We start from the raw sequence: 23,632 nt of genomic DNA, 5'->3' as shown, positions 1-23,632 counted from the left end.
TATTCTAGTGAATATTTATGGCCTAAATGCTTTATTAAAATAAGCACTGGGCCTGGTGCCGTGGCACAGTGGCTAAAGTTCTTGCCTTGAAAGCCACAGGATCCCATATGGGCACTGGTCTAATTCTGGAAGTTCTACTTCCCATCCAGCTCCCTGCCTGTGGCCTGGGAAAGCAGTGGAAGATGGCCCAAACCCTTGGGAACCTGCACCCACATGGGAGACCTGGAGAAATATTTCCTGGCTCCTGGCTTTGGATCAGCATAGCTCCGGCTGTTATGGTCACTTGGGGAGTGAATCATCGGACGGAAGGCCTTCCTCCCCGTCTCTCCTCCTCTGCGTATATCTGACTTTGTAATAAAAATAAATAAAATCTTTTAAAAAAATCTTTAAAACAACAACAACATACACTGTGGTCCTGGACTAATGGCTCATGTGATTTTTTAAGATTTTATTGGAAAATAAAATTTATAGAGGAGAGAAGAGAGGATCTTCCTTTCACTGGTTCACTCCCCAAGTGGCCACAACTGCCAGGTCTGAGCTGATTCTCATCCAGGAGCCAGGCACCCCTTCCAGGTCTCCCACAGGGGTGCACAGTCCCAAGTCTTTGGGCTGCCCTCTACTGCTTTCCCAGGCCAAAGGCAGGGAGCCGGCAGGGAAGTGGAGCAGCCGGGAATATGAACTGGTACCCATATGGGACCCTAGTGCATGCAAGGTGAGGACTTTAGCCACTAGGCTACTGTGCCGGGCCCAGAAATTAAAAAAAAAAAATGTGACATCAGTGATACAGAGGAATCTGATCCATTTGTGAAAACTAATTGTATAACCAAGTTAACAATCATAGTTGTGGAAGAAGCTCCTGGCTCCAGGCTTCAGACTGGCTCAGCTCCAGCCGTTGTGGTCACTTTGGGAATGAACTGTTGGACAGAGGATCCTCCTCTCTGTCTCCTCCTCTCTGTATGTCTGACTTTGCAATAAAAATAAATAAATCCTTAAAATAATAGTCATAGTTGTTTTTATATGTTGTGCTAATTTTTATCAGTTTAATGACACAAAAATGTCTAAGTTGGAAGCAGACACTTCCTTAAGATTGAAAAACATAAATCCGGTTTTAAATATAGACAAGCCACATATGAAAACGAAAGCAGGGGCCCGGCGCGGTGGCGCAAGTGGTTAAAGGTCCTCGCCTTGCACGTGCCAGGATCCCATATGGGCGCCGGTTCTAATCCCGGCAGCCCCGCTTCCCATCCAGCTCCCTGCCTGTGGCCTGGGAAAGCAGTCGAGGATGGCCCAAAGCTTTGGGACCCTGCACCCGCGTGGGAGACCCGGAAGAGGCTCCTGGCTTCAGATCGGCATAGCATCGGCCCGTTGTGGCTCACTTGGGGAGTGAATCATCGGACGGAAGATCTTCCTCTCTGTCTCTCCTCTCTGTATATCCGCCTTTCCAATGAAAAAATAATAAAAATAAATCTAAAAAAAAGAAAATGAAAGCAGCAGAATTTGTAACCAAAAAGTGTACAGAATTTTAACAATTTAGAAATGGGTGTTGTATAAGACTTGCTGGAGATCTGTGTACTATTATTCAGGATAATGTCAGTACATAATTGGAAATCTTTCTAACGTAGAGGATTAAAAATTGTTTTCAGTGTATATGTCAATTCTGTTTTAGCCCACAATGATAATTCAACTCTTTTGAAAAGGGTCCCTTGAAAGAGCCAACAATGTTTATTCTAAAAGTTTTGTTCAACTTAACTTCTGGTTGAATACACATGAATGTACTTTCTGTCTCTAAAAATCTCAGCAGATAGCAGCAAAAGGACAGCGAGGACAGATTAAAGAGAATCTGCTCGCTCACACTGTGATTACTTTGCCCATAGATACAAGAGAATTCTTTCTAAAACCTCAAGACTTTCCTTTTTAGGGAACCAAACTCCAAACAACTTGCTAAGCCTTCTTCATCCTTCAGCAAATTGAGCCAGTTACGACCGAAGAGGTTGATCAGGATACAAATTTGTAAAACCTATTTCAAGCTCTTTTGCATCCCCTCAAACAAATTGATCATCTTTCAGCAGAGCTGCTCCTGTATATAAGCCTCCTTTTGTTTTTTTTGGAGGGGGTTCGGTGGCTAAAGGTCGGACGTTTGTTGCAGTAAGTCTCCCCTGGTGTGCTGATACAAAACAAAGGACCCAGGTACCGCAAAAAATAAATCTGCGGACATTGTGCTACTGGATTGGTCATTCTGACGTGGTAAATAGCAGATCCTGGCAACCAAAACCTTGAAAAACAAAAGGTTCCATTTTCAGAATCCCTGGTTGAATGTTCAATTAGCACAGTTAATTGCCCGTCCACATCTGGTTGTTTAGGAAAGCAACACCTACCATTTGAGTGTTCAATTCTAGTGTGAAGTGTTTTGCCATGGGAGCGAGAGCTGAAGCTGAAAAAGGTACTGATCATTACGACCATCTTGAACAGCAACAAAAGGCGCAATTGACTATATTTGCTGCTTCCTTTCTGCCTCTCTGTGTGGTTGGTGTCTAGCAGCACCCCTATTTTGCAAGCCTTTTTTTCTTTCAGCTGCTCAGATGACATCACAGCCACAGGACCAAGGCTTTCCTTGCAGAGGGTCATAAACTGTTGTAACCCTCGGAGCAGAATCAGGCTCAGAATCCTCATGATAGCACACGCTTTCAGACACAAGCATGGCTCTTCCTGAGTTCACTGCAGTTCTTCTGGATTTGATTACTCTGCATTGGAGGTAGCAATGGCAAGAATGGAGGAACATCATGAGGACCCATTCTTGGGCCCACTGTGCCTCCTATGGTGTCAGTGAACAAGCCATTCTCAGATGGCCTTGAAACCGATGGGAACAAGCAGCTCCTGCTCTACCAGATTCTACTCTTTCCCAAATGGGGAAAGAGTTGCCTTTCACTTGAGAAGGAACAGCACAAACTTACATGGGAGAATAGCAGATGTCCAGACAATAGCCACGAGATCCTGGCTCAGAATACAGCTTTCATCTCAGGGCACAGAACGTGGAAATCAGCCTTGAGGCGCCAAGTTCAAGGACTACAGGCACACATCGTTCATCGAGGCAAAGCTGCAAGCCTCTGTTTTGCACTTCTGAATTCCTTAATGAATCTATCCTTTACATTCAGCCTCAGGCTGCTGCTTGTTAGTGAAAATCTTTTGGAACATTGTTGGGTGCTGGACTTGGAGGAACGAGCCAAGCCCTTGGCTTTCACCTGCCTAGTGATAGGCGAACTGTTTGCTCAATTTGCAGGCAAGGAGTAGGATTACTGAGATGACTGCGGAGGGAGGTGGAGGTTTAGTGGCCTTCGAACAGGCACATCTTTAAAGAGTGTTGCTGGTCCGAAGTGGAAAAGGCATCCTTGGGTCAAACTCCCAGAGGGCGTGCTTCCCTTGCAGGTCTGCTTTTGTATTGCAAAGAGCTGCCTTTTCAGCGCACCCATTAGGCTTTCAAGTGTTTGATCTTTTTTCTTCCACCTTTTTTTTTTTCCCCACCCTGCACAGTTACCGGTACTGCTACCTAATAAGGAATCATCGGCTTGAAATTCACTGACTGGTGATTGTGGTTGTACTATCAGGCAATCAGTTTCTTCTCTTGTTCTGGCTCAAAGCTTTCTGGAAGATTTTCACACTTATTTTCCTCATTGTGACTGATTGCTTAATCCACGGGAATTAGTTCTGCCGTGAATACTATCTATCTCCACACATGGCAGAGCCTGCGACTCTAATATTCTCATTTATTTCCATTTAACCTCTGGATCCGTTTTCCAGCGGCAGCAGCGGCCAGTGAGGGTTCCTTGCTCCCCGTGCTGCTCCGAAATGGGTGATGTTTGAAGGGCTACAGCTGTGATAATTTGTTACCCAACGTTAAAGGGACCGTGGGGGAGGCAAAGTTTAGGATCAGGGTTGATTTCTTTACAGATGATTTAAATTTGGTATTGCTGCCCATAAATGGGAGAGAAGAAAAAAAAAAATAACCAGAAAATAAACGCAAAAGAGAAGAAACACACAAGCGCTTCATTCAATCCCCAAATGAAGCCTTCATCACCCTCCTCCTGCCAGAAGAGATTTTTCCTGCTTCAAGTATTTATAGGCCAATGGAGTTTATCACCTAAACAATATTCTTCTGTGTTGTTCTCTAGTGGCTTTTTGTGTCTACCTAACTGGAGTTCAAGTTTTATGAAAGCTGGGATCTTGTATATTTTTATGTCTCCCACAGTACCTTGTACACAGAGATTCTAAGGAGTGTTGTTACTTGATTGAGAAGGTCTGCTTGCCTAATGAATAAGTCTTTCAAACGGAACCATACCATCCAGGTGCTGCTCCTGGAAGGTCTGCAGTGGGATTCTTGCGACTCCAGCAAAGGCTTTCTTTATTGAGCCCCTGTGAGCTCCCCTCCCCACCTCCTACCACGCAGCTTGTCACAGAAGCGAACTGAACTGCGTCCTGACTCTTCTCTCAGGATAAGGAACTCTCAACCATAAGTACCTATGGCCGAATAGCCTACTTGACCGGCAGCATGACCTGGCATTTAACAAGAAGAGTTTTACCTAATTAACTAGCACCCACTAATCAGTAAGGCCTAAACAGCTGCTGGTGGAATCTGGAGAAGTATGTTTAAAAAACTGAAAAGCTGTTTCTTCACTACAAATGGGGCCCTTGTCCTGGGGAGTAGTGTAGGGGGTCCACCAATTACACAAATGAAAGAATGTATACAAAGAGATGGGTTTGCAATTTACAAAAGAGTTTGTGTAGTGAACATTGTCTCTCTCTCTGTCTCTCTCTTTTTACTGCAAGAGGTGACTCGATTTTAGGATAAAAGAAATTATCATGAATTGTCTCTACTCACATTCATAATTAAGTTTGCTGACTCTTCAGAAGAAAATGAAGCACAATTCAAGGTTTTACCTTGTTCAATTACCATGTTTTGAAATGTTGACAAGGGCGCTCACTTTGGCAGCATATATACATAATATAGACAAGAGGGTTAGGTTGTAGAAACTTTTTGAAAAACATTTCCTGAAATGCTTTCTTAGATCAAGGAGTTTTTGAAATAAAAAGACTCTAAGGGATCCAACTTATAGCTTTAGCAGCTTGTAATAATTTCTCATTAATCTTTTCTGGAAGAAAAGTTATAAATTAATACCAATATGACAAACTGAACAGTGGACCTAAAACTGCGGGAGGAGTGCAAGGACCGGTTTGTTCAAGGAAGCGGAGACAATTCCTGACTCAATCTAGCTGTGTGCTTCATGCCAGGTGAATACATTTGTCTCCATTCTCCATGCCATGGTCTTGTGACAATTTGGAGAGCTAATTGGTGGACATTAAGTCACAACTTGGAGAGTCACGGATTTGGAAGAAAATGAATCATGTTTTGCATTTTTATGGTTGCCTTTGGGGGGCAAACCTTACCCTTGCCACGAGTTATTAAGCATTTGCCCCCCTACTGTGGGCAGAACTCCCCTGAACAAGAAAACGATTTTGAAATTTTGGGCTATGTGGTCAAACAAACCCAGAGTTACGTTTGGGTTCGCGTTCATTTGTCCCTCTGAAAGTATGTCGTTCTCATCAAAGTGTTTAAGCCTAGGGTTGAAGTTGGAACTAAGGAGTGTTCAAGTCAGAACCCTTCTCTCCCACGTTGAATTTTCTTGTAGAACTGAACCTGTGCCTTTGTAAACTTTTACTTATTATTATTATTATTTTGGGGGGGCATGAATAAAGTTACTTAAAGTTTTGTAGATGCCGTTAGCATTTTTGTTAAAATGTAGTACATGTGGCCAGGTATCAAACGTTTACTACTTTGGCAAATAAGTACACGGAGGATATTTTTCACTCTTCCGCCTTACTCTTAAAAAAAAAAAAAAGAAAAAGAAAAAGAAAGGAAAAACCTGGACACTCCAGCCCCAGCGAGGGCTCTAACAGGGTGCCCAATTGACAGAGTTGCTCGCATGCGCTGTCGACACAATTCTGTTTGTCGCAATGAGCCCTGAGCGGAAGCCTACAGGAGAGCAAGTGACTTTGATTGGAGTCATTGGGCTCCGTAGCGCTGGTTACGCGATTCCTCCGCCGGGTACTTGATTGTAACTGAAAGTAGTTCCGGCCCGTGTTGTTTCGGCCGAGGAGCCGTCGCCGCCATTTCAAGACCGTGAGAGGTAGACGGCCAACCAGAGTTCTTAAGGTTCCAAGTCCGTAACTGCCGCCACCGCTTAAGCCTTCCAAAAATTCTGGTACGGTTGCTGCCCTCCTATTACTACCTCTAGAACTATTCTTGCCCGTAGTGGCGGCAGTGAGAGTCAATTACCCCCTTCTTGCGCTCGCTCAAGAAGCTCCAGATGGCGTCTTCCGTGGGCAACGTGGCCGACAGCACAGGTACCGGTGTCCTAGTCTACCTGGTCAGACTCCCCTTTGGGGTCTCGCGCCACCGTCTTCCTCTCATCACTCCCTCCCTCCCCTCTCATCATCCCCATTGCATCAGTAGCAGTGCTGAGCTTTTCGCAGTCCGCTGACATCTGCTCGGGTTTTCTGCTGTTGTCTGTTCAGATATTTTCTCTCTCGTGCTTGTTTGCCGTTACTTATTTTGATTTGTTTGTTCTCAGAAATGCCCTAGCCTTTTACTCTCTCGGGACACTTCTCCCGCACGTGCGCGCTCAGAATGTCTTGGAATGGACTGCATTGGAATCCCTGCCCTTCCACTCTCCTTTGCAACGGGTTTCTCCCCAAATTCCAGCCGTCGCCCTGTCTTTTCCTCTCCATGTCCTCCTCCAGCCCTTTGCGCTTAGCCTGATTTCGTTCTTCTTTTCCAGTGTAGGGCGGGGGTGCAATTTCGTTGTAATCATATTCCCTCTTTGCATCACCCAAGGAGCAGCAAAAGCTCGTCACTATGGTACTGGTAACCTCCCAGAAAGGAGACATTGGGCAGCGCCCCGTTGGGCAGCGCCTTTCCGGTGTTCTTTTGGTTGAACGGTCCCAGTTTCGGTTGGAAATTTCCAGGGATTCCCTTTGCCATCGCCCAATTTCCACCCGCTACCCCCAGCCTGCTTTTCCCACCCGGTGCTCCCTCTCCGCCCGCGCGGAACCACACCCTTTGCTTCGAGACGATTGCCAGCCTTACGGGCCACTTCCTACCCTCGGGGGAGAAACCACCCCAGTACTGTTGCTTTGGCGCTGACCACCCTGCCCGCCCAATTGTCGCTTTGTGTTACTTTCGCGATGTATTCTTCCGCCGCCGCTGCCGCCGCCGCCGCTACCGCCTCTGGGTCTTCCATTCCCATTCTCTAGCCCGGTATCTCTTTATTCATAGGGTGTGTATATTTGTATATATTTAAGTTTCCATTCCTGCTTGAAGAGTTTGTAAAGCAACTGGAGTGTAGCTGCACAGACCACAACGCTGTTGCCCTTTTAGACAATACAGTTGCGAGCATTTGATGCTAAAAATAAAGAGAACAACCAAATTTTAAGAGTGTCCTTCGGCTGCCTTTCCATTTTGAGGCTATTTGGGGCGCGAGAGGGTGGAGAATTGGGACGCGCTTCTAAGGTTTCCCACGAGGTTATTTCTTTTGGTTGTTTCCCAGTTGAGATGAATCAAGGGTTTTAGCTACTGTTGTGGTCATTGTGTAGAAAGTGATGGGTGATCTGTAATAGTATCTTACTCAGGATTGTAGGGAGTGGGACTCATTAGTCCTAGCTCTCTTTGCACCCACATATTAACATATATATGTATAGTATGTATATAGATTCTGTTCTAGCTTACTCTCTCCATGAGTGTCATTTTATTGAACGAAGTTATCATTTCAGGTGCTAAAATGAGCGATTTGAAAAGTGAGCTAGGAAATATGGGGCTCTGAAATGTAATTTTCTAATTTCTATTAAGAGATCATAACCTCTTCCAGATCTGGACACAAGGCTGTTTTGTTCGTGGTCAGCTGTCAGGAGGAAATTTACTTAGCTTTCCCGGTGCAGAACTGTTGTCTGCCCTAATGATGGGGGAGGGGGGAGCAAAGCTCAAATTTAATCACGTCACTCTGATCTTGGTAGAATTAAGTAATTTGTCCATGGTTTCCCATCCCACCCCTTTATTTCAAAGTGCTGTACTGAACTTCAGTAATGTGTTATGGCTTAAAATATTTCCTCTTGAGCCTTAGTTTTTTCCCCTATCTCCAGGCTTTAGTTATATACCCTTTTTGCATCTGAATAATTTCACAGCAGAGTGCTTTTGTTATTTATTCTGTTGTGCCTTATCTACACATTTTTTCATTTTTTTTATACCATTGCAGTTGTGGATAACTGCTTGGTCTATATAGGATTGTTTGCAGTGCCTTAATCTTTAGTCAGTGACAGCTCTTTGGAAAATGTTAATGCAAAACTAACAGAGCTGGGATTTACCCAATCCAAGTCTCCTTGTGAGTTGTGTATGCTAGAGGACCTGTAGAACCCTGCAGCTTCGTTTAAAATGTTTGATAATTCCTTTAAATATGTTGGCTCTTGACAAATGCATATATCTTGTTTATCTTGTTTATCATGTGTTTTAAAAATAGCACTTTGACTTTCAGTATATTTTTACCCCTTAGGCTTGTTTTTTTGTGTTGATATTTTAAAATACTCAATTGTGAAAGAAAACTCAATGTAACTTAGAGTAAAAAATATCTGGTGTCCCCACCCAGGTTAAGAGATAGTGACCAATACTGTCCCACAAAAATGGAATGTGCAACATGAGACCAGGTGTTAGGTTTCCGTAGGTTATTCAGACATTATTAAATCTTTGTGACCTTTGCATTCACATTTGTTCCCGTTCCCAGGCTGTTAACTGAGTTGTAAGGCATAATGTTTAGTGATTCTTTAGATTTATAATTTAAAAAACACAAAATATTTTTGTCATACAATGTAATCTTATTTGGAAGTGAATATTCTTGTTGAGTATTAGCGGGTGAATTCTAAAAATGCCAGCTATGCACCTGATGATGTTAACTTGGGGCTGTAAATAACGGGCAGAACACTCTAGTGCTTTACATAGTTTCAAGCATTTTCATCTTTTAGTTTAATATACCATATTTTTACATCTTTTTGTTTGCATTTCTAACTTTTTGTTTTCCCCCCTCCTTCCCTCAAATGTTTTGATGATTCTCCAGAACCAACGAAACGTATGCTTTCCTTCCAAGGGTTAGCTGAGTTGGCACATCGAGAATATCAGGCAGGAGATTTTGAGGCAGCTGAGAGACACTGCATGCAGCTCTGGAGACAAGAGCCAGACAATACTGGTGTGCTTTTATTACTTTCATCTATACACTTCCAGTGTCGAAGGCTGGACAGGTAGGAGATGTGGGGGTACCTGCTGGTGATTGTTGCCTCTGGGTGCTGAGCTTAAAAATGGTATCTAAATATTTGAACTTGGAATTTTTTGATTACGGGGTATTAGCTAAGCCACCAACACACATCCGTTTTCTTTCCGACTTGTGACGTACCCAGCTGCCAGTTTTTCTCCCTACTTTCGTGGTTATATTGCCAGTGTGACTACAGATGTTTTCTGGATTTTTTTTTTCTCTACCTGGCTCTGCTGCTTAACTCTGTTCTGCTAATGAATTCTTTTTAGTGTACATCTGAGTATCCAGTCTCATCTCTGTAAGACTTGTCAGCTTGAGGGACTGAGATACTCAGAAATGATATGTCAGTTGTGGTAGGCAGTGCATGTGTGCTTCACATTGCAAATGCTGTCTTTAAATTTAGACAGGCTGCTTTGGGCTTCTCAGTTAAATTAATCAAATGGGAAGAATTTGTTTTTGTCCTTTTAATTGTCATTCTCGTGTATTTAGGCATTTGAAGATGTGCATCATTAAATCATATGGAATCAAATGGAAAATGGGACTGATGCACATGACGTTTTATTCCTGATCTTTATGATCATCAGTTACAATGTGGCAGTTGATAATAAGACTAGTATGAATTTTATCTCCAGAAGCTTTCTAATTTGAAATCTGGAGTACTTCCACTTTTGAAACACTTTAATGTCTGTAAATTTTTCCTACTGTGTGTTAGTGAAAAGATAATGTTACTTAATTACCAATAGCTTGGCATCTTCAGAAACTGTTTAAGTTACATACGGGCTATACCTTCTTTTCTACACAGAACAAGCATACTCATGGAGCAACACTTTTTCCCCCTTTCCAGATCTGCTCACTTTAGCACTCTGGCAATTAAACAGAACCCTCTTCTAGCAGAAGCCTATTCGAATTTGGGAAACGTGTACAAGGAAAGAGGGCAGTTGCAGGAGGCAATTGAGCATTATCGACATGCATTGCGTCTCAAACCTGATTTCATCGATGGTTATATTAACTTGGCAGCCGCATTAGTAGCAGCAGGCGACATGGAAGGGGCAGTGCAAGCTTACGTCTCTGCTCTTCAGTACAATCCTGTGAGTAAAATTTTAATGGTTATTTTCCCTTTATAGACACCCAGAAACAGTTGAATGCTAAGAGGCTTTTGCGTGGAATAAAGTCAGAGAGTTTAAAAATGTTTATAGATTTCAAATGGTGAACTTGTTTTGACCTGCTCTAACTTATGTCCAAAAAAATCCCTTTTATATTGAAAGTTTTATTAAAAAAAAAACCTAACAATTACCATTGTTGTATGAAATTCTACATCAGCCTCTTAAAATATTTTATTTGGGGCTGGTGTTGTGGCGCAGGGGGTTAGGCTGCCACATGCAATAGTGACATTTGTATGAGCAAGTACTGGTTCCAGTTCTGGTCATCCCGCTTTCGATCCAGCTCCTTGCTAAATGCATCTGGGAAGGTAGCAGAAAATGGGCCAAGTGCTTGGGCCGCTGCATCCATGTGGAAGTTCCAGATGGAGTTCCATGCTCCTGGCTTTGCCCTGGCCCAAGCTGTTGTTGCCATTTGGGGAGTGAACCAGCAGATAAAAGATGAGTCTGTCTTTCCCTGTCTCTGTAACTCTGCCTTTCAAATGAATAAATTAAAAGCATTTTTTTTTGAGAGGCAGAGAGAGCAAGTGTACTTAGGCATGCTTCCCTCACAACCAGGAGCTAGGAGCTGAATCTAGGTTTCCTGTGTGAGAAGCAAGATCCCCCATTACTCAGGCCATTGCTGCTGCCTCCCGGGGTCTAGATTAACAGGAAGCTGGAATGGGGGGGCGGCTTGAGCCAGGAATTGAACCCAGGCATTCCAATGTAGGATGAGGGTGTCTTTAATCACTGGGCTGGCTAACTGCTTGTAGTGCCCTGCCTCATTTTTTTCTATAATGCCCATGAAGTAATGGTATGTGGCTTTGTTTCTTTGGGCTGTTGTGATTAAATTTGGGTAAGTCCTGGCAGATGCTTCTAGCAGTTAATTGATTCTTATGGAGTGATGGGTAAAGGATTTTAATCTGTAATATAAAATTGTTAGGCGCCACTATATGGATTAGTGACACAAAAACTAGGCTCAAAATTTGTTCGTCAGCATCCTGTTCACTTAGGCATGACTTTTTCTCAACATAATTAAAAGTGGCACGGTCCACGTCAGACTTGGATTATTTCTTCAAGATTTTTTCCCTAAGATGCAGATGTGCTGTGGGCAGTGAGTCCCAGTTGGCAGAGATTAAATTCATGCCATGTTAGGGTCTGTGAAAGATACAAAAATGTAAGACTTGTCCTCAGAAATTTGCTGTAGAGAAGGTAAGTAAATGTAAGAGACAGTGAGGGTTCTAAGGAATACAGAAAGAGCATAAGAAGAATTGATTCTTAAGCTTTGTTGTCGGCATTCGGTTTTGTGACCTCTCTGGAAATGGTTAATAGTTCTTACACACTGTAATAGCTGCCACCTATTGAAAGGGTACTGTGCTCTCAGACATCGTGTTAACCACTTCAGATGGTTGGCGCTAAATCCTCACAGTGATCCTGCAGGTTGGCAGGTGGGATTATTTCTGATTTGTGAGTTTTTATTTTAAGAGAATTAGGAGTCAGAGCATGTAACTTTTGGGGGAGCACCTGACAAGTACCGGTGAAGTGGATGTTAGAACCTTAACCTGAATACCTTCGAAGAAAATGAAGGTATTTTTTGAAATGGCAAAAATATGAATAAAAAGGCATATTGTGTCCAGAGGGCACCTAGCTTCACAAAGGCAGTTCTTGAGTGCAGTTTAAAAGCTGGTCATCATATCCTGCTGTCCTTTAGTTCCCCACATTAGAGGTTAGGAAGCTAGAAACTTAGTCATTTGCTTAAAACTTCAAAGCCACTTTTCATTATGACATCTATTAGCAATTATTTTTCAGTTACTTATGAGAGTTTTAAAGTTTCATCTTTTTTATCCCTGGGTTTTTGAATGACTATAGTGAAAAGTCACAGTTAGCTTTCCTGGTAGCCGGTGAAACTGATTTCTCAGGTGTCCTTTCAGAGATGCTCAAATTTGAGTGACTTCTCTGGTTTTTATTGTGGCACTGTTTAGTGAGTTACCCATAGAAAGTTCTAGAGAATCTTGTATGTGCTGCTGTTGGGGCTTGGACCCTGTTACCAAGACTCGACGTTCACCTGTGTGCACCCAGTTGTCATAGTAAGTGTTTTTCCTTTGTTAACCAGGGCTGCTTTCATCTTCACCTGCCGACTGTGAATGTCCTTCGGTAGGAGGAGACACTTATAAACCGTGGTCCTGACCTGCTTTAGCTCTGATCCCCTTGCCTCAGATTCTCAGTTGCCTGTGTGTACACCAGAGCAGTCATTGCTGCTGACAGTATACCAAACCATAGGACTATGTGAAGAGAAAATGAAAGTGGAAGGCAGAACCATGTTATTTATTTAATACCTAACCTATGAACAGGAAGCTGATAATTGTGCCCTGCTGGAGAAGTGATATACGGTACTAAAATTTCAATTACTTCTTGAAGGCATTGAACAGCCATGTGGTCCCACCTGGTTCTGTGTTTAATGTGCTGCTTCATTTTTCTCTTTTTTTTTTTTTACCAGTAAGAGTAAGATGGAATTGTTCCCGCATCCTTAATTTCCCCTACTTAGCCATACTGATCATGTTTTAATTTATTTAGTTTGACTTTGACTTGCTACCAAATGCTGGTTGTCAATTCAGTACTGATGGAATCTTGAATCTGTTCCTTACATGGGCATCATGCACCAAGGCCCTGAATCCTAGATGTACTTGGTTTTCTGTGAAAAAAAATCAACTCAGATCGTTTTGGCTTTGCAGCAATTAAAAAAAAAAGTGAAATGTTAAGGGATTATTTAAGTTAGTAGGTTTATGTAAAATTTATTCCCTGTGACTTGATTCTAGAAATTACCTCTAGACATAGAGCTGATTCATGTTGCTCCATTCTGTATTGCCTCCTGTAACTTTGGATGGTTTAATACTATTGCTGAAAGTCTAAAGATGTTGCTGCTGGTATTCGTTCACATGATGGCTCGCTATAACTGCCCATGCTCAGAAATTCCTCTGTGAAGAGGAGAAAATTGTCTTGCTTAGAACAGCTCTGTTTTATGAATTTACAGGATGTTAAGCCATTGCCCTCCTTCACTGCTACTAGCCTGCCCATCGTGTGTTACTGTTAAATTGTTACTATGGTGAGCCTCACTGAAGTAGGATAGCTGGACTGTACAGAACCATGCATTTCTTTCCTCTCTGTCTGCTTTTTGTTAAGGTTGCCATGTAAATGTCACATTTAAATATTTCCCTATTTACTTTGTGCAATAAAAACGAGAGCGCTTTGTTAGAAATTGGGGAGGCATGTTGGGTAAAGTTTTGGGTTATGAGACAGGAGTTGACCTGTAAAGGAAAAAAAGGCCCAAGTTCCTCAGATGATTATTGTTGGAGAGTATTAATCAGAAGATTTCCTCGAGTGGGTGCTTATAACCTAAGCATTATGTAGGAAGGTAAATAACAAGTAGACTTCCTTGGCTGAAGTGGTGAGTCAAGAGGTAACAAGGAATGAGTGTAGCAGCGAGTCAATTGGAAGATTTAGAAAGAATAGAAAGGCTGAGGAGTCTGAATTGAGAGGCAATTGAGAACTGTAGGTTTTCATCAACCTGGTTTTACGTCACATGCATGTATAGCGTGTATGTGGCAGCAGTAGGGGGATTCCAGGAGGAAAAGCAGGAAACGTGTTATTTTAGGAAGGATGGGTGTGGAAGAAAATCTCGCTTAATTTCAGTTCCTTACTATTTCCCCTATTTACAAGGCTCTCTATGAATACCGTACTCAACCTTCATGAGCCTGCTTAAACTTCTCCTTTGTGCTCATTTTTTTCACTAAAATTTTCAAACACTAGGTGGGTGTTTCTTATGTGAGCCTTATTTTTCCAAATATATTGTAAGCCCCTTAAATAAGAAGGGCTCAAAATTTTTTCTGCATTCTAGGCACATTGTTGACTTGATAAAGGTTGGCATGAAAGGTGTTGGGATGGATAGAATGGGTTAGACTTGAGAAATATTATCTTAGCAGGTATAGTTTTGATTGAACAGATGCCCTAGTTTTTTTTTTTTAAGATTTATTCTTCTTGCAAAGGTAGATTTTTTTTTTAAGATTTATTTATTTATTGGAAAGTCAGCTATACAGAGAGGAGGAGAGACAGAGGAAGATCTTCTGTCCGATGATTCACTCCCCAAGTGACCGCAACGGCCTATGCTATGCCGATCTGAAGCCAGGATCCAGGAACTTCTTCCAGGTCTCCCACGCGGGTGCAGGGTCCCAAAGCTTTGGGCCGTCCTTGACTGCTTTCCCAGGCCACAAGCAGGGAGCTGGATGGGAAGTGGGGCTGCCGGGATTAGAACCGGCACCCATATGGGATCCTGTGGCGCATTCAAGGCTAGAACTTTAGCCGCTAGGCCACGCAGCCGGGCCCGGAAAGGTAGATTTACAGAGAGAAGGAAAGACAGATCTTCCGTCTGCTGTTTCATTTGCCAAGTGGCCACAATGGCTGGAGCTGAGCAGATCTGAAGCTAGGAGCCAGGAGCTTTTTCTTGGTCACCCATGTGGGTACAGGGTCCCAAGGCTTTGGGCCGTCCTTGACTGCTTTCCCAGGCCACAAGCAGGGAGCTGGGTGGGAAGCGGGGCTGCCAGGATTAGAACCAGCGCCTGTGTGGGATCCCTGCGCATGCAAGGTGAGGACTTTAGCCACTAGGCTACTGCACTGAGCCCCTGACTTAAACTTTTTAAAGATTTATTTGAACAGCAGAGTTACAGATGGAGGATTGTGGGGGAGATCTTCTTTCTGCTGCTTCCCCAAATGCTTAAATGGCCATAATGGGATCAGGACTGGACTGGGCCAAAGACAAGAGCTTCAGTGCTCCCAGTTAGTTGCAGAGGCCCAAGCACTTGGGCTGGCTGTCCTCCACTGTTTCCCAAAGCACTTTAGCAGGGAGATGGATCAGAAGTGGAGCAGCCCATATGGGATGCTGGCATTACTAGACGCAGCTAAACTCAATGTGCCCTACAACTCCGCTTGTTAACTGATACATTCTATGGACAGTGGGAGAATAGTAATGTCCTTGTATTTTAACTGTGTATATTTGGATAGCTTGATTTATTATACCATAATAGACCTAGATGATATAACTAAATATAGATAGATACCTCTGTCAGGACTTGGATGGTATCCATTAAAAAGCTTATAGAAACTAGAGGGTAAAATTATGCAACAGTTGGCTAAAATGTATAGCCAATTACAGTCATTGCTGGAGAGTTATTGCAAGACTTGTGATGATTATGGCTCAGAAAAGACAGAGCAGTTGGTAAAAGTCCAAAGATAAACTGTAATTATCAGGTAGTAGATTGCATTATTCAGCCAGCCTGCCAAAACAGAAGGCTAACCCTTAAAGTTGATGGGGGAAAAAAATCCATAGAGGAATGGATTATAGAATTCGGTATATCTGAGATATAAGTAGGGCTAAAAGGTAGTTACTAGGGTACAAGTGTTTGGTGTAGTGGTTAAGAAGTTGCTTGGGATTTTGATAGCCAATATTTGGAGTGTATGGGTTCAAGTTCCAGCTGTGCTGCCTATTCTGGCTTCTTGCTGATGTGATGGATTAAGTTCTCAGCTTCTGACTTCTGTCCGGCATTGCCTGGACTTTAGGGGGACATTTGGGGCCAGAAACAGTAGATGAGAGAGTTGTATTTCTTGTCTCTGCCTTTCAAGTGAACAAATTTAGTAAAAGTGCTTTTATTAGATTGATTCAAAGAGAGGTAAGTCTGTGATATTAGTGGTACTTATGATGGTGTTTTGAGGATTAGAAAAAGACAACCATACTTTCCCAAAACATTAGTAATTGTTTGCAGGACAATACTGAGTCAGATGGGTCAGGGAGCTGACCTGGTATGGCCCACGATGAGTGTTTTGTGGGCAGTCTGTATTTCGTTGGCTGACTTTTGGGTTCACATAATGGATGACAATATATAACCACAAAAGTTGATTAGTAAAATTAATCAACTGATTCTGGAAACCATAACACAGTGGCAGGGAGAATAATATACATGAGGATTCTTTGGCATAGTTGACAAAATTTCACTTTCTAGGACTTAATTTAAGACTTGCACCCGCAGAGCAGTTTGGAATGATAAGCATGCTTCCAATTGCCATTATCTCTGCTTGTTGACTGATACATTCTACTGACAAAGCCAAACTAGGGCAAATAAAATTTGAGCTTGCTGTTCTGATGAGTGTCTCACACTGATGAACATACTGGCGAGTCAGATGACTAGCAGCACAATTGAGCTTCTAATAAAAAGCAGAGTCAACTGCTTTTCATTATTCACCCACTCCACTCTAATGGTACTTAATACTAATGCATAATCTAGTGGCAGGTGCCAGGATTGAGGCTTTGGTTGGATGGTAATCCTTCAGCCTAAATGTGAAATGAAGTCAAGGTTTCTAAATATGCCTGGCAGCCTAAGGGAAGGTTTGCTCATAGGTGATCACATGCTAAATGGAGTACTGTTTTTTTTCAGCTGTGGAAAATTTTCAGTCCTTGTTACAGGAGTGATTCATCATAACCTTGAATAAAACAGTTGAACGAATGTTTGATGGCTTTTTTTTTTTTAAAGCACTGCTGACATTTGGAGATGGGAGAGCACTTGAATAAAGTTCTAGGGTCTTTTTGTCTGGAGCTGGTAGGGTCAAATGCATTTCAGGCTTTTCAGATTTTAGAAAGCTGAATGTACCATATGTAACGTTTCATCAGGTCTGGAGCAGTACGTTACAGTGAAACACTATATATATTATTGAAATAAACATATATATAAATAAACAAATACATAAAAGTATTTATGTAAATTTGTAAGTATTCATACTACATGAGATATGCACATTCTGTAAATAGCTTCATGTCCGTTCAGATCAGGTTTAACCAACGCATGAGTATTTGTAACATTTTGGGGTTTGGAATTATGGATGGAACGTTGTGGCTTGTCAGATAGTGTTTTTAGTTGAAAGAAGAAAATTGTGGAGGGGCCAGAGCCGTAAAAGTGATTTCAAGATGTTTGAAGCACGAAGCAGAGTATAATTAATGATGGTGTGTCTCTGGGCTTCTAGGATTTGTACTGTGTTCGCAGTGACCTGGGGAACCTGCTCAAAGCCCTGGGTCGCTTGGAAGAAGCCAAGGTAGGTGTTTGATAGAACACACATAAACATCAGTGTTACGAAAACTTGTACTTTTTGCCAAGTCTTCAACTCTTCATTGAGCTGTCTTCACAAAACAGTCCTATGAAACTGAGGAAAACTGACAGCATGACTCGCCTCAGACCAGAGCAGGGCCAGCCTTTGGCGTATCTGTTCTAAATCTGGGGGTAAAGCAAGACCCTGAACGTTGTGGAGCCTTTCTGCTGAGCTAGATCAACTTTATAACTATGGGCTCCGTCATGATCTTATGTGGGAATAAATAACATTCCTTCAAATCTGAGGCTTGCCTGCTGGTGACAAGCAGAGCGCCTGTGGTTTGGCTCAAGACTCCTATATGATGCAGGTGCCATTGAAAATGCTGCTCTTCTAAGTCCTTTGTGGCTTGTAAGTGGAGAAGAATTTCATCCAAATGTTACCCTGTAATACTGGCATTTAAAATTCTTATTTAACCTTCCTCCCTTCATCTTCCTCACCCTTTTTACAGTGGAAGAAAGGCTGTTAAAAATGATTATAAATTGACAATTGGACAATCCTGCCCTTTATCCTCACTCCCTTCCCAAGTTTCTTTTTTTTTTTCCCCCTCTTTTCAAATTCTGGTTGTCTACCTTCTTTTCTTCCTCACTTCCTCCTTTTATTCCATCCCCACCCCACCTCCTTCAAAACCAAAAGTCGGAAGGACAAAGCTGGTTTGTTTGGGAAATGGACTGATCGAAAGAAAACTTGCCAAAGTGGAAAGGTGGCTTTTAGCATTCTGTGTTTCCAAATAATGAATTTGAACACCAGGTTGGGTTAATGAAAGCTTTTGGTATAATTTAAAAATAAATTCCTAAATGCAGTTGTCTTGTTACAAGCCACCTTACGCAACCGCGCTGCAGGGGTGAGGAGTGGGGAGAAACCAGAATGCTTCTGAAACTCCCACCTGTTGCTCTGAGCCCCACGCGCATGCTAATACGTGGAGTGTATGCGCAGCGTAGCTGTCTGTTTGCTCTGTCCAGGGAGGGAGAAGGCTTTTCAACACCAGCTAATGTTAAAAGGCACTAGTTTTCAGTGCATAGCTCATAAATTCTGCTGACACGTCGGGTTAACCTTACGTAGGTTTCCAGCTAATGACTTGTAATTGTTTCAATCTTAGCTGATAAATCTAATTGGTAATTCATAGAACAAATATTTGATAAGCTCCTATTAATTGTTATCCCACCAAGCGGACAGCTAACATGAATTGCACTTCACCGCAGCTTTAGAGATGGGTTTAGGCTGACACATTGCGCCTGCCTTAGGTTGCTGACTTCTTTATTTCAGAGCTCTGGAGACACCTAGTTTGAAAAATGTTACTCTGTTTTTTTTTTTTTTTTTGGTAAGAACTTAGTAAACAAGAAAATACTCTTGAGTGAAACGCAATGTATTTCTTTTGTAATCAGTGCATTTGAAAATTCAAGCCAGCATATTCCTAGTAGATGGAAGCAAAATTAAGTTGTCTTTGTCGTAAATGAAGAGCCTTTCTTCCAGCAAAAATCCCTGCTGTATGCAATAGCCCTGATTAACCCTCTCCCTTCTGCATGTTTCCCATGTTACAGACTTGAGACTGTCCTCATTCCCATATGTAATAGACATCCAAAGAATTTCAATTGCTTTGTTGAACTTTTACTAATGATCTTGTTTTTATTTTCTCTCTTGTTTTTGGTTTTTCACCATTGATATTGTATTTAGAAGGTTTCAGGTGGGTGAAACCTCCTATTCCATGCGTAAGGTGCCTCGCTGAAGGGAGCTCGAGGCCTGGATCTAGGGCAGACACACAACCTCCTCCTCCTCTTCCAGCAAGGAACGCACCGAAAAGTCACATGATGAGAAATATGGTAACGGGTTTGTAACTGCCACAGCAAAAACAATTTGCCTCCATGCCTGAATCTTCTGTCTTGTGGCTTCAGAAACAGCTTAAAATGATTTTATTTACAAGCAAGTTATGTAAGAGAATGTTTTATTCTATAGCCACAATTCTGTCAAAAATAAGTAAAAGTTAATTAAGATATTAAAATTATTAGATAATTTACTAGTAAAAAGCTTCTAACTCTTCTTGTTGTTCATTTTTTTTTCCTTTTTTCTTCTTTGTTTGGATTGCAGCATTCTGCTCTCCTGATGATGCGCTGTGACCCTGCAGTAGCGCAAAGGCTGCGCAGCGTTAATGCGCATTGCGTGCGAATGAGCCCCTGTGAACGGTTGACTAGATGAGCAATCTGATTGACTGGCTCCCTCAGTCCTATTCTGTAGCCGTTTTGGATAAAATTGGGTTTTAACATACCTTGAGTCCAACTAATCTCATTAAACAAATATTCTCTGTGGGCCTGTCTAGTAGATTAATGGATCTGGTTGGCCGTTTGCTGCGTCTAGGGGTGTTCTATGTAGCGCAGCAGTTCGCAGCGATTGCGCAGTGCGATGCTGTTAGGTTGCGCAGGCGATGTTTGCGCTCGCATTACAGGGACCTCAACCCAGGTGCAGTCCTGTCATGTGAGGTTTCAGCTTCGGTCCTCCTCTGCAGCCAGGGCATCGTGACGACGTAAGAGTAGTCTTCCTTTAGAAGAGCACAAAGAGGTAGCACAGTTCTGATGTTAGTGAGGAATGCTGTTGCTGGGTGTGAATGCTCAATGAAAGAAGAGTTCCATGGTCAAGAATTTAGGGAATCTTGTAATATTGGTCAAGGCTTAGGGAAGATGCTTAGCAAAGCCTGTTTTTCAGTTTTCCTAAGTTATTTGATCATGAAATCCTTTTTTCCCTGGTGATACCTAGTAGAGCACCCTTTAGGAAATGGAAGGGATAGGAAAGTTTGGACTAGAATGGCGCCCTCTAGCAGTCACTTGAAGACCTCTAGGAACCCTTAGGTGGTTACCATTGAAACTTGCTTGGCAGAACTGAACATGGTGGTTTGCACTTGGGTTCTGGTGGCGCAGGCGCAGGAGCAGCCAGCTGCGGCAGCGCATTAGTTTTGGCGCAAGCGAGCCTATGCTGCAGGGTCACTTTTGATTGGTCAGAGAAGGAATAATGATATCACCTTCTTTCCCCCTCCCCAATCTTTTTTTTTTCCCCTTTACAAATTTTCCCCTTTCCCTTTACCTCCTTCCCTTCCCATCTTCTTTCATTAACTCCTCTAAGGCCTGTTATTTGAAAGCAATTGAGACGCAACCGAACTTTGCAGTAGCTTGGAGTAATCTTGGCTGTGTTTTCAATGCACAAGGAGAGATTTGGCTTGCAATTCATCACTTTGAAAAGGTGAGTAATTCAACTGGAGTTCTTGAAATACTTATGTTCACAGCGTTTTTACTAGAAATAAATAGTAGGCCTTTCTGTAACCAGTCACATAATGCATTTGTTTCTCTAACATTGTGGCGTTTGCTGGATAGTATGTGATATGGAAGTCTATAGTCTGCATTGAGAATGTACGTTGGTAATCACTTTTTTTTATAATTAAAGTTTTTTAGTTTATATTCTATTTGTTTTTTAAAGATTTATTTTTGTTGCAAAGTCAGATATACATGGAGGAGGAGAGACAGAGAGGAAGATCTTTCGTCAGCTGTTCACTCCCCAAGTGAACGCAACAGCCAGTGCTGTGCCAATCTGAAGCCAGAGCCAGGAGCCCCTTCCAGGTCTCCCACGCAGGTGCAGGGTCCCAAGGTTTTGTGCCGTCCTCGACTGCTTTCCCAGGACACAACCAGGGAGCTAGATGGGAAGCGGTGTGGCCAGGACTAGAACAGGTGCCCATATGGGATCCTGGTATGAACAAGGCGAGGACCTTACCTTCTAGGCTACTGTACCGGGCACAATTAAAGTTTTTTTTTTAAAATTTGTTTATTTTTGTTTGACAGATTTTACATAGAGAGGAGAATCAAAGAGATCTCCCATGCCTTGGTTTACTTTCCAAATGGTTGCAGTAGCTGCAGCTGCGCTGATCTGAGCCAGGAGTTTAGCTTGCTATGCTATGGCACCAACCCCAAATGTTTTTTTTTTTTTTTTCTTTTGGAACTTTTTGTTGTTGTTGTTTCTTTTATTTTGATAATCTTTACATAGTTGATTAGGACATAAAGGGTCAAGGGCTACAGGAAAGTGGTAAGACCATTGTTTCCACGTGTGTGTGTGTATTTGGGGTTAGGAGGGAGATAAAGGGAGAAGCCCCACTCGACCTCCCACCCACCTCGGGGTCCCCGATGATGGGCATGCTCCAAGGGCACTGCTCCAGTATTTTTTTTATCATTCAACAGTCCTGAATTGCTGCCAATCTTGGCATTCTAAGCATGATGAGATCTCTAAAATCCACTGGCTAACAGTCTACCTTAGGGTCTCCGTTTGCCAAGATCCTCACTGCCAACACATGGCTGGGGCAGATGGTCGATTTGTTCCGTCCTCTGTTGTGCGACCTGGTGTCCTCTGCAGGTTCTGATGGCCCGCCATTTCCTCCATGTGCACTTGTGCACACTGTGCACATGTGCAGCCTAGCCCAGCCCAGCCGGCAGCCTGTCCTAGCCATATGTGCTGTGTCCGAACCTGACACAACCCACACTCTGTTCTGGTGCTCAAATTGGCCAGTGGATGATGTGAACTGGATCAGCCTGATCCACCCCCGACCTGTGCCAAATGCATGACGGTGGGTACCGTTTCCTGGCCTGCTCTGGGCTGCTCCTTACCATGGTTCTTGCACTCACCTGCAAGGACTGTGTCCTGCCAGAGGAGTTGCCCAGGCTCTCCCATTGCCAGATCTTGCACATACTAATGGGCCCATGGGCCAGCGCTACTAAGTTCACCTCTTGGCCTGGCCTAGCAGGAACAGTGGCTTTTCCTTGCTGACCTTCACCCCATTCCAGTTCTTACTGTTGGATGTTTCAGCCCAGCCAAGGCTTGTCCATTACCAGACATAGCTCACACATGGCTCAGTAGGGGCAGGGACACAGTCTAGTCTGTCCTAATTCTACCCTGGTCCTCCAGAGCACCAGATGGTGCTGGAGTCTAGCCGGGCTCAGAATGCCCAGCCCAAGTCCACACTTGTGCCAAGGGACACTGCAGCCATATCCAGACCAGAACACAGCCCCCACTCCGGCCCATGTCCTCACCAGTGGGAACTCCAACACAGCAAGGGTATTCTCTTAGCTCCCCAACCAGGCCTGTTCCCAGCCATAGATCATGTGCATGCCATTGGTTGCTCTGACCCAGCTTGGCATTGCCCCACACCCGTCTTGGCCTTTGCCTTCGATGCAGTGTCCTGGCATCCAAACCAGCCAGTGTAAGAACCTAGCTCAGCATGACCTGTGCTCCATCCTGATTTCTGTTCTTGCTTGTGAGCTAAGGTTTGCTCGGCCCTGCCCGGTCCATCCCCTTTCATAACCAGTCCATACATTAGCCAGCCTTTGGAGCTACTGTCCCCACTTGCCCGACTTCCAGGCCTGGACCATGTGATCATCAGTGAATGCTGTGACCCACTATGGGAATTTTCCAAGTTCTTCCAGGTACCCACTCCCAGACCCAGATCTCATACATGCCCATGGGTGTTAGGCCAGGGCCCAGCATAGTCTGCCCTTCCATTTTGGCCTTGTACGAGGTGTTGAACGTTGCAGCCCGGCCCACCCCACACCCTGTGTTAGGATGCACATTCGGGTGCTGCAGCTTGGACCTGCCCAACCCATTCTCTGTCCCTGTACCTGTGAGTGTTGGCAGGTTCCATGATCACACCTAGCTCAGCCCATCACTGCCCCAACTCTTGAGCTAAGCAGCGGGACTTGTATTTCCACATGGTTTGGCCCACGCATCCCCCACAGAATCTACCTCCGGACCTGGTTCTCTCACATGCTGATTATGTCATGGCCCTGCCTGATGTGACCCATCCTCTGTTCCGACACTCATTCAGGTACTAGTACCTAGCCCTGCCAGACAGGCCCCAGCCATAGCTTTCATGTGGACTGGCATGTGCCAATCAGTGATGTTGTATGCTAACAGCCCATCTCAGGATTCCCATGTGGGCTG

At 43.4% G+C, this 23,632-nt stretch overlaps 1 protein-coding gene across 3 annotated transcripts in view; it reads left to right on the top strand.

The window, feature by feature from the left end:
- The first annotated feature begins 6,145 nt into the window (after positions 1 to 6,145).
- Positions 6,146 to 23,632, top strand: part of OGT (O-linked N-acetylglucosamine (GlcNAc) transferase) — a 47,080-nt gene continuing 29,593 nt past the window's right edge. The window contains exons 1-5 of one of the 3 annotated variants that reach the window (XM_041000449.1): positions 6,146 to 6,396; positions 9,153 to 9,333; positions 10,189 to 10,432; positions 17,546 to 17,614; positions 20,777 to 20,893. In XM_041000449.1, the coding sequence (XP_040856383.1) occupies positions 6,360 to 6,396; positions 9,153 to 9,333; positions 10,189 to 10,432; positions 17,546 to 17,614; positions 20,777 to 20,893 (648 nt within the window). In that variant the 5' untranslated portion in view covers positions 6,146 to 6,359. The remainder of the gene's footprint in view (positions 6,397 to 9,152; positions 9,334 to 10,188; positions 10,433 to 17,545; positions 17,615 to 20,776; positions 20,894 to 23,632) is intronic. The other 2 variants (XM_041000468.1, XM_041000458.1) reach the window with 2 other exon arrangements.

This window comes from Ochotona curzoniae, unplaced genomic scaffold, assembly GCF_017591425.1.
Source record: "Ochotona curzoniae isolate NIBS_2020 unplaced genomic scaffold, NIBS_Ocur_1.0 contig_1274, whole genome shotgun sequence".
Classification (NCBI taxonomy): Eukaryota; Metazoa; Chordata; class Mammalia; order Lagomorpha; family Ochotonidae; genus Ochotona; species Ochotona curzoniae.
The sequence above is the reverse complement of the archived record's forward strand: the minus strand, read 5'-3'. Positions and strand labels throughout refer to the sequence as shown.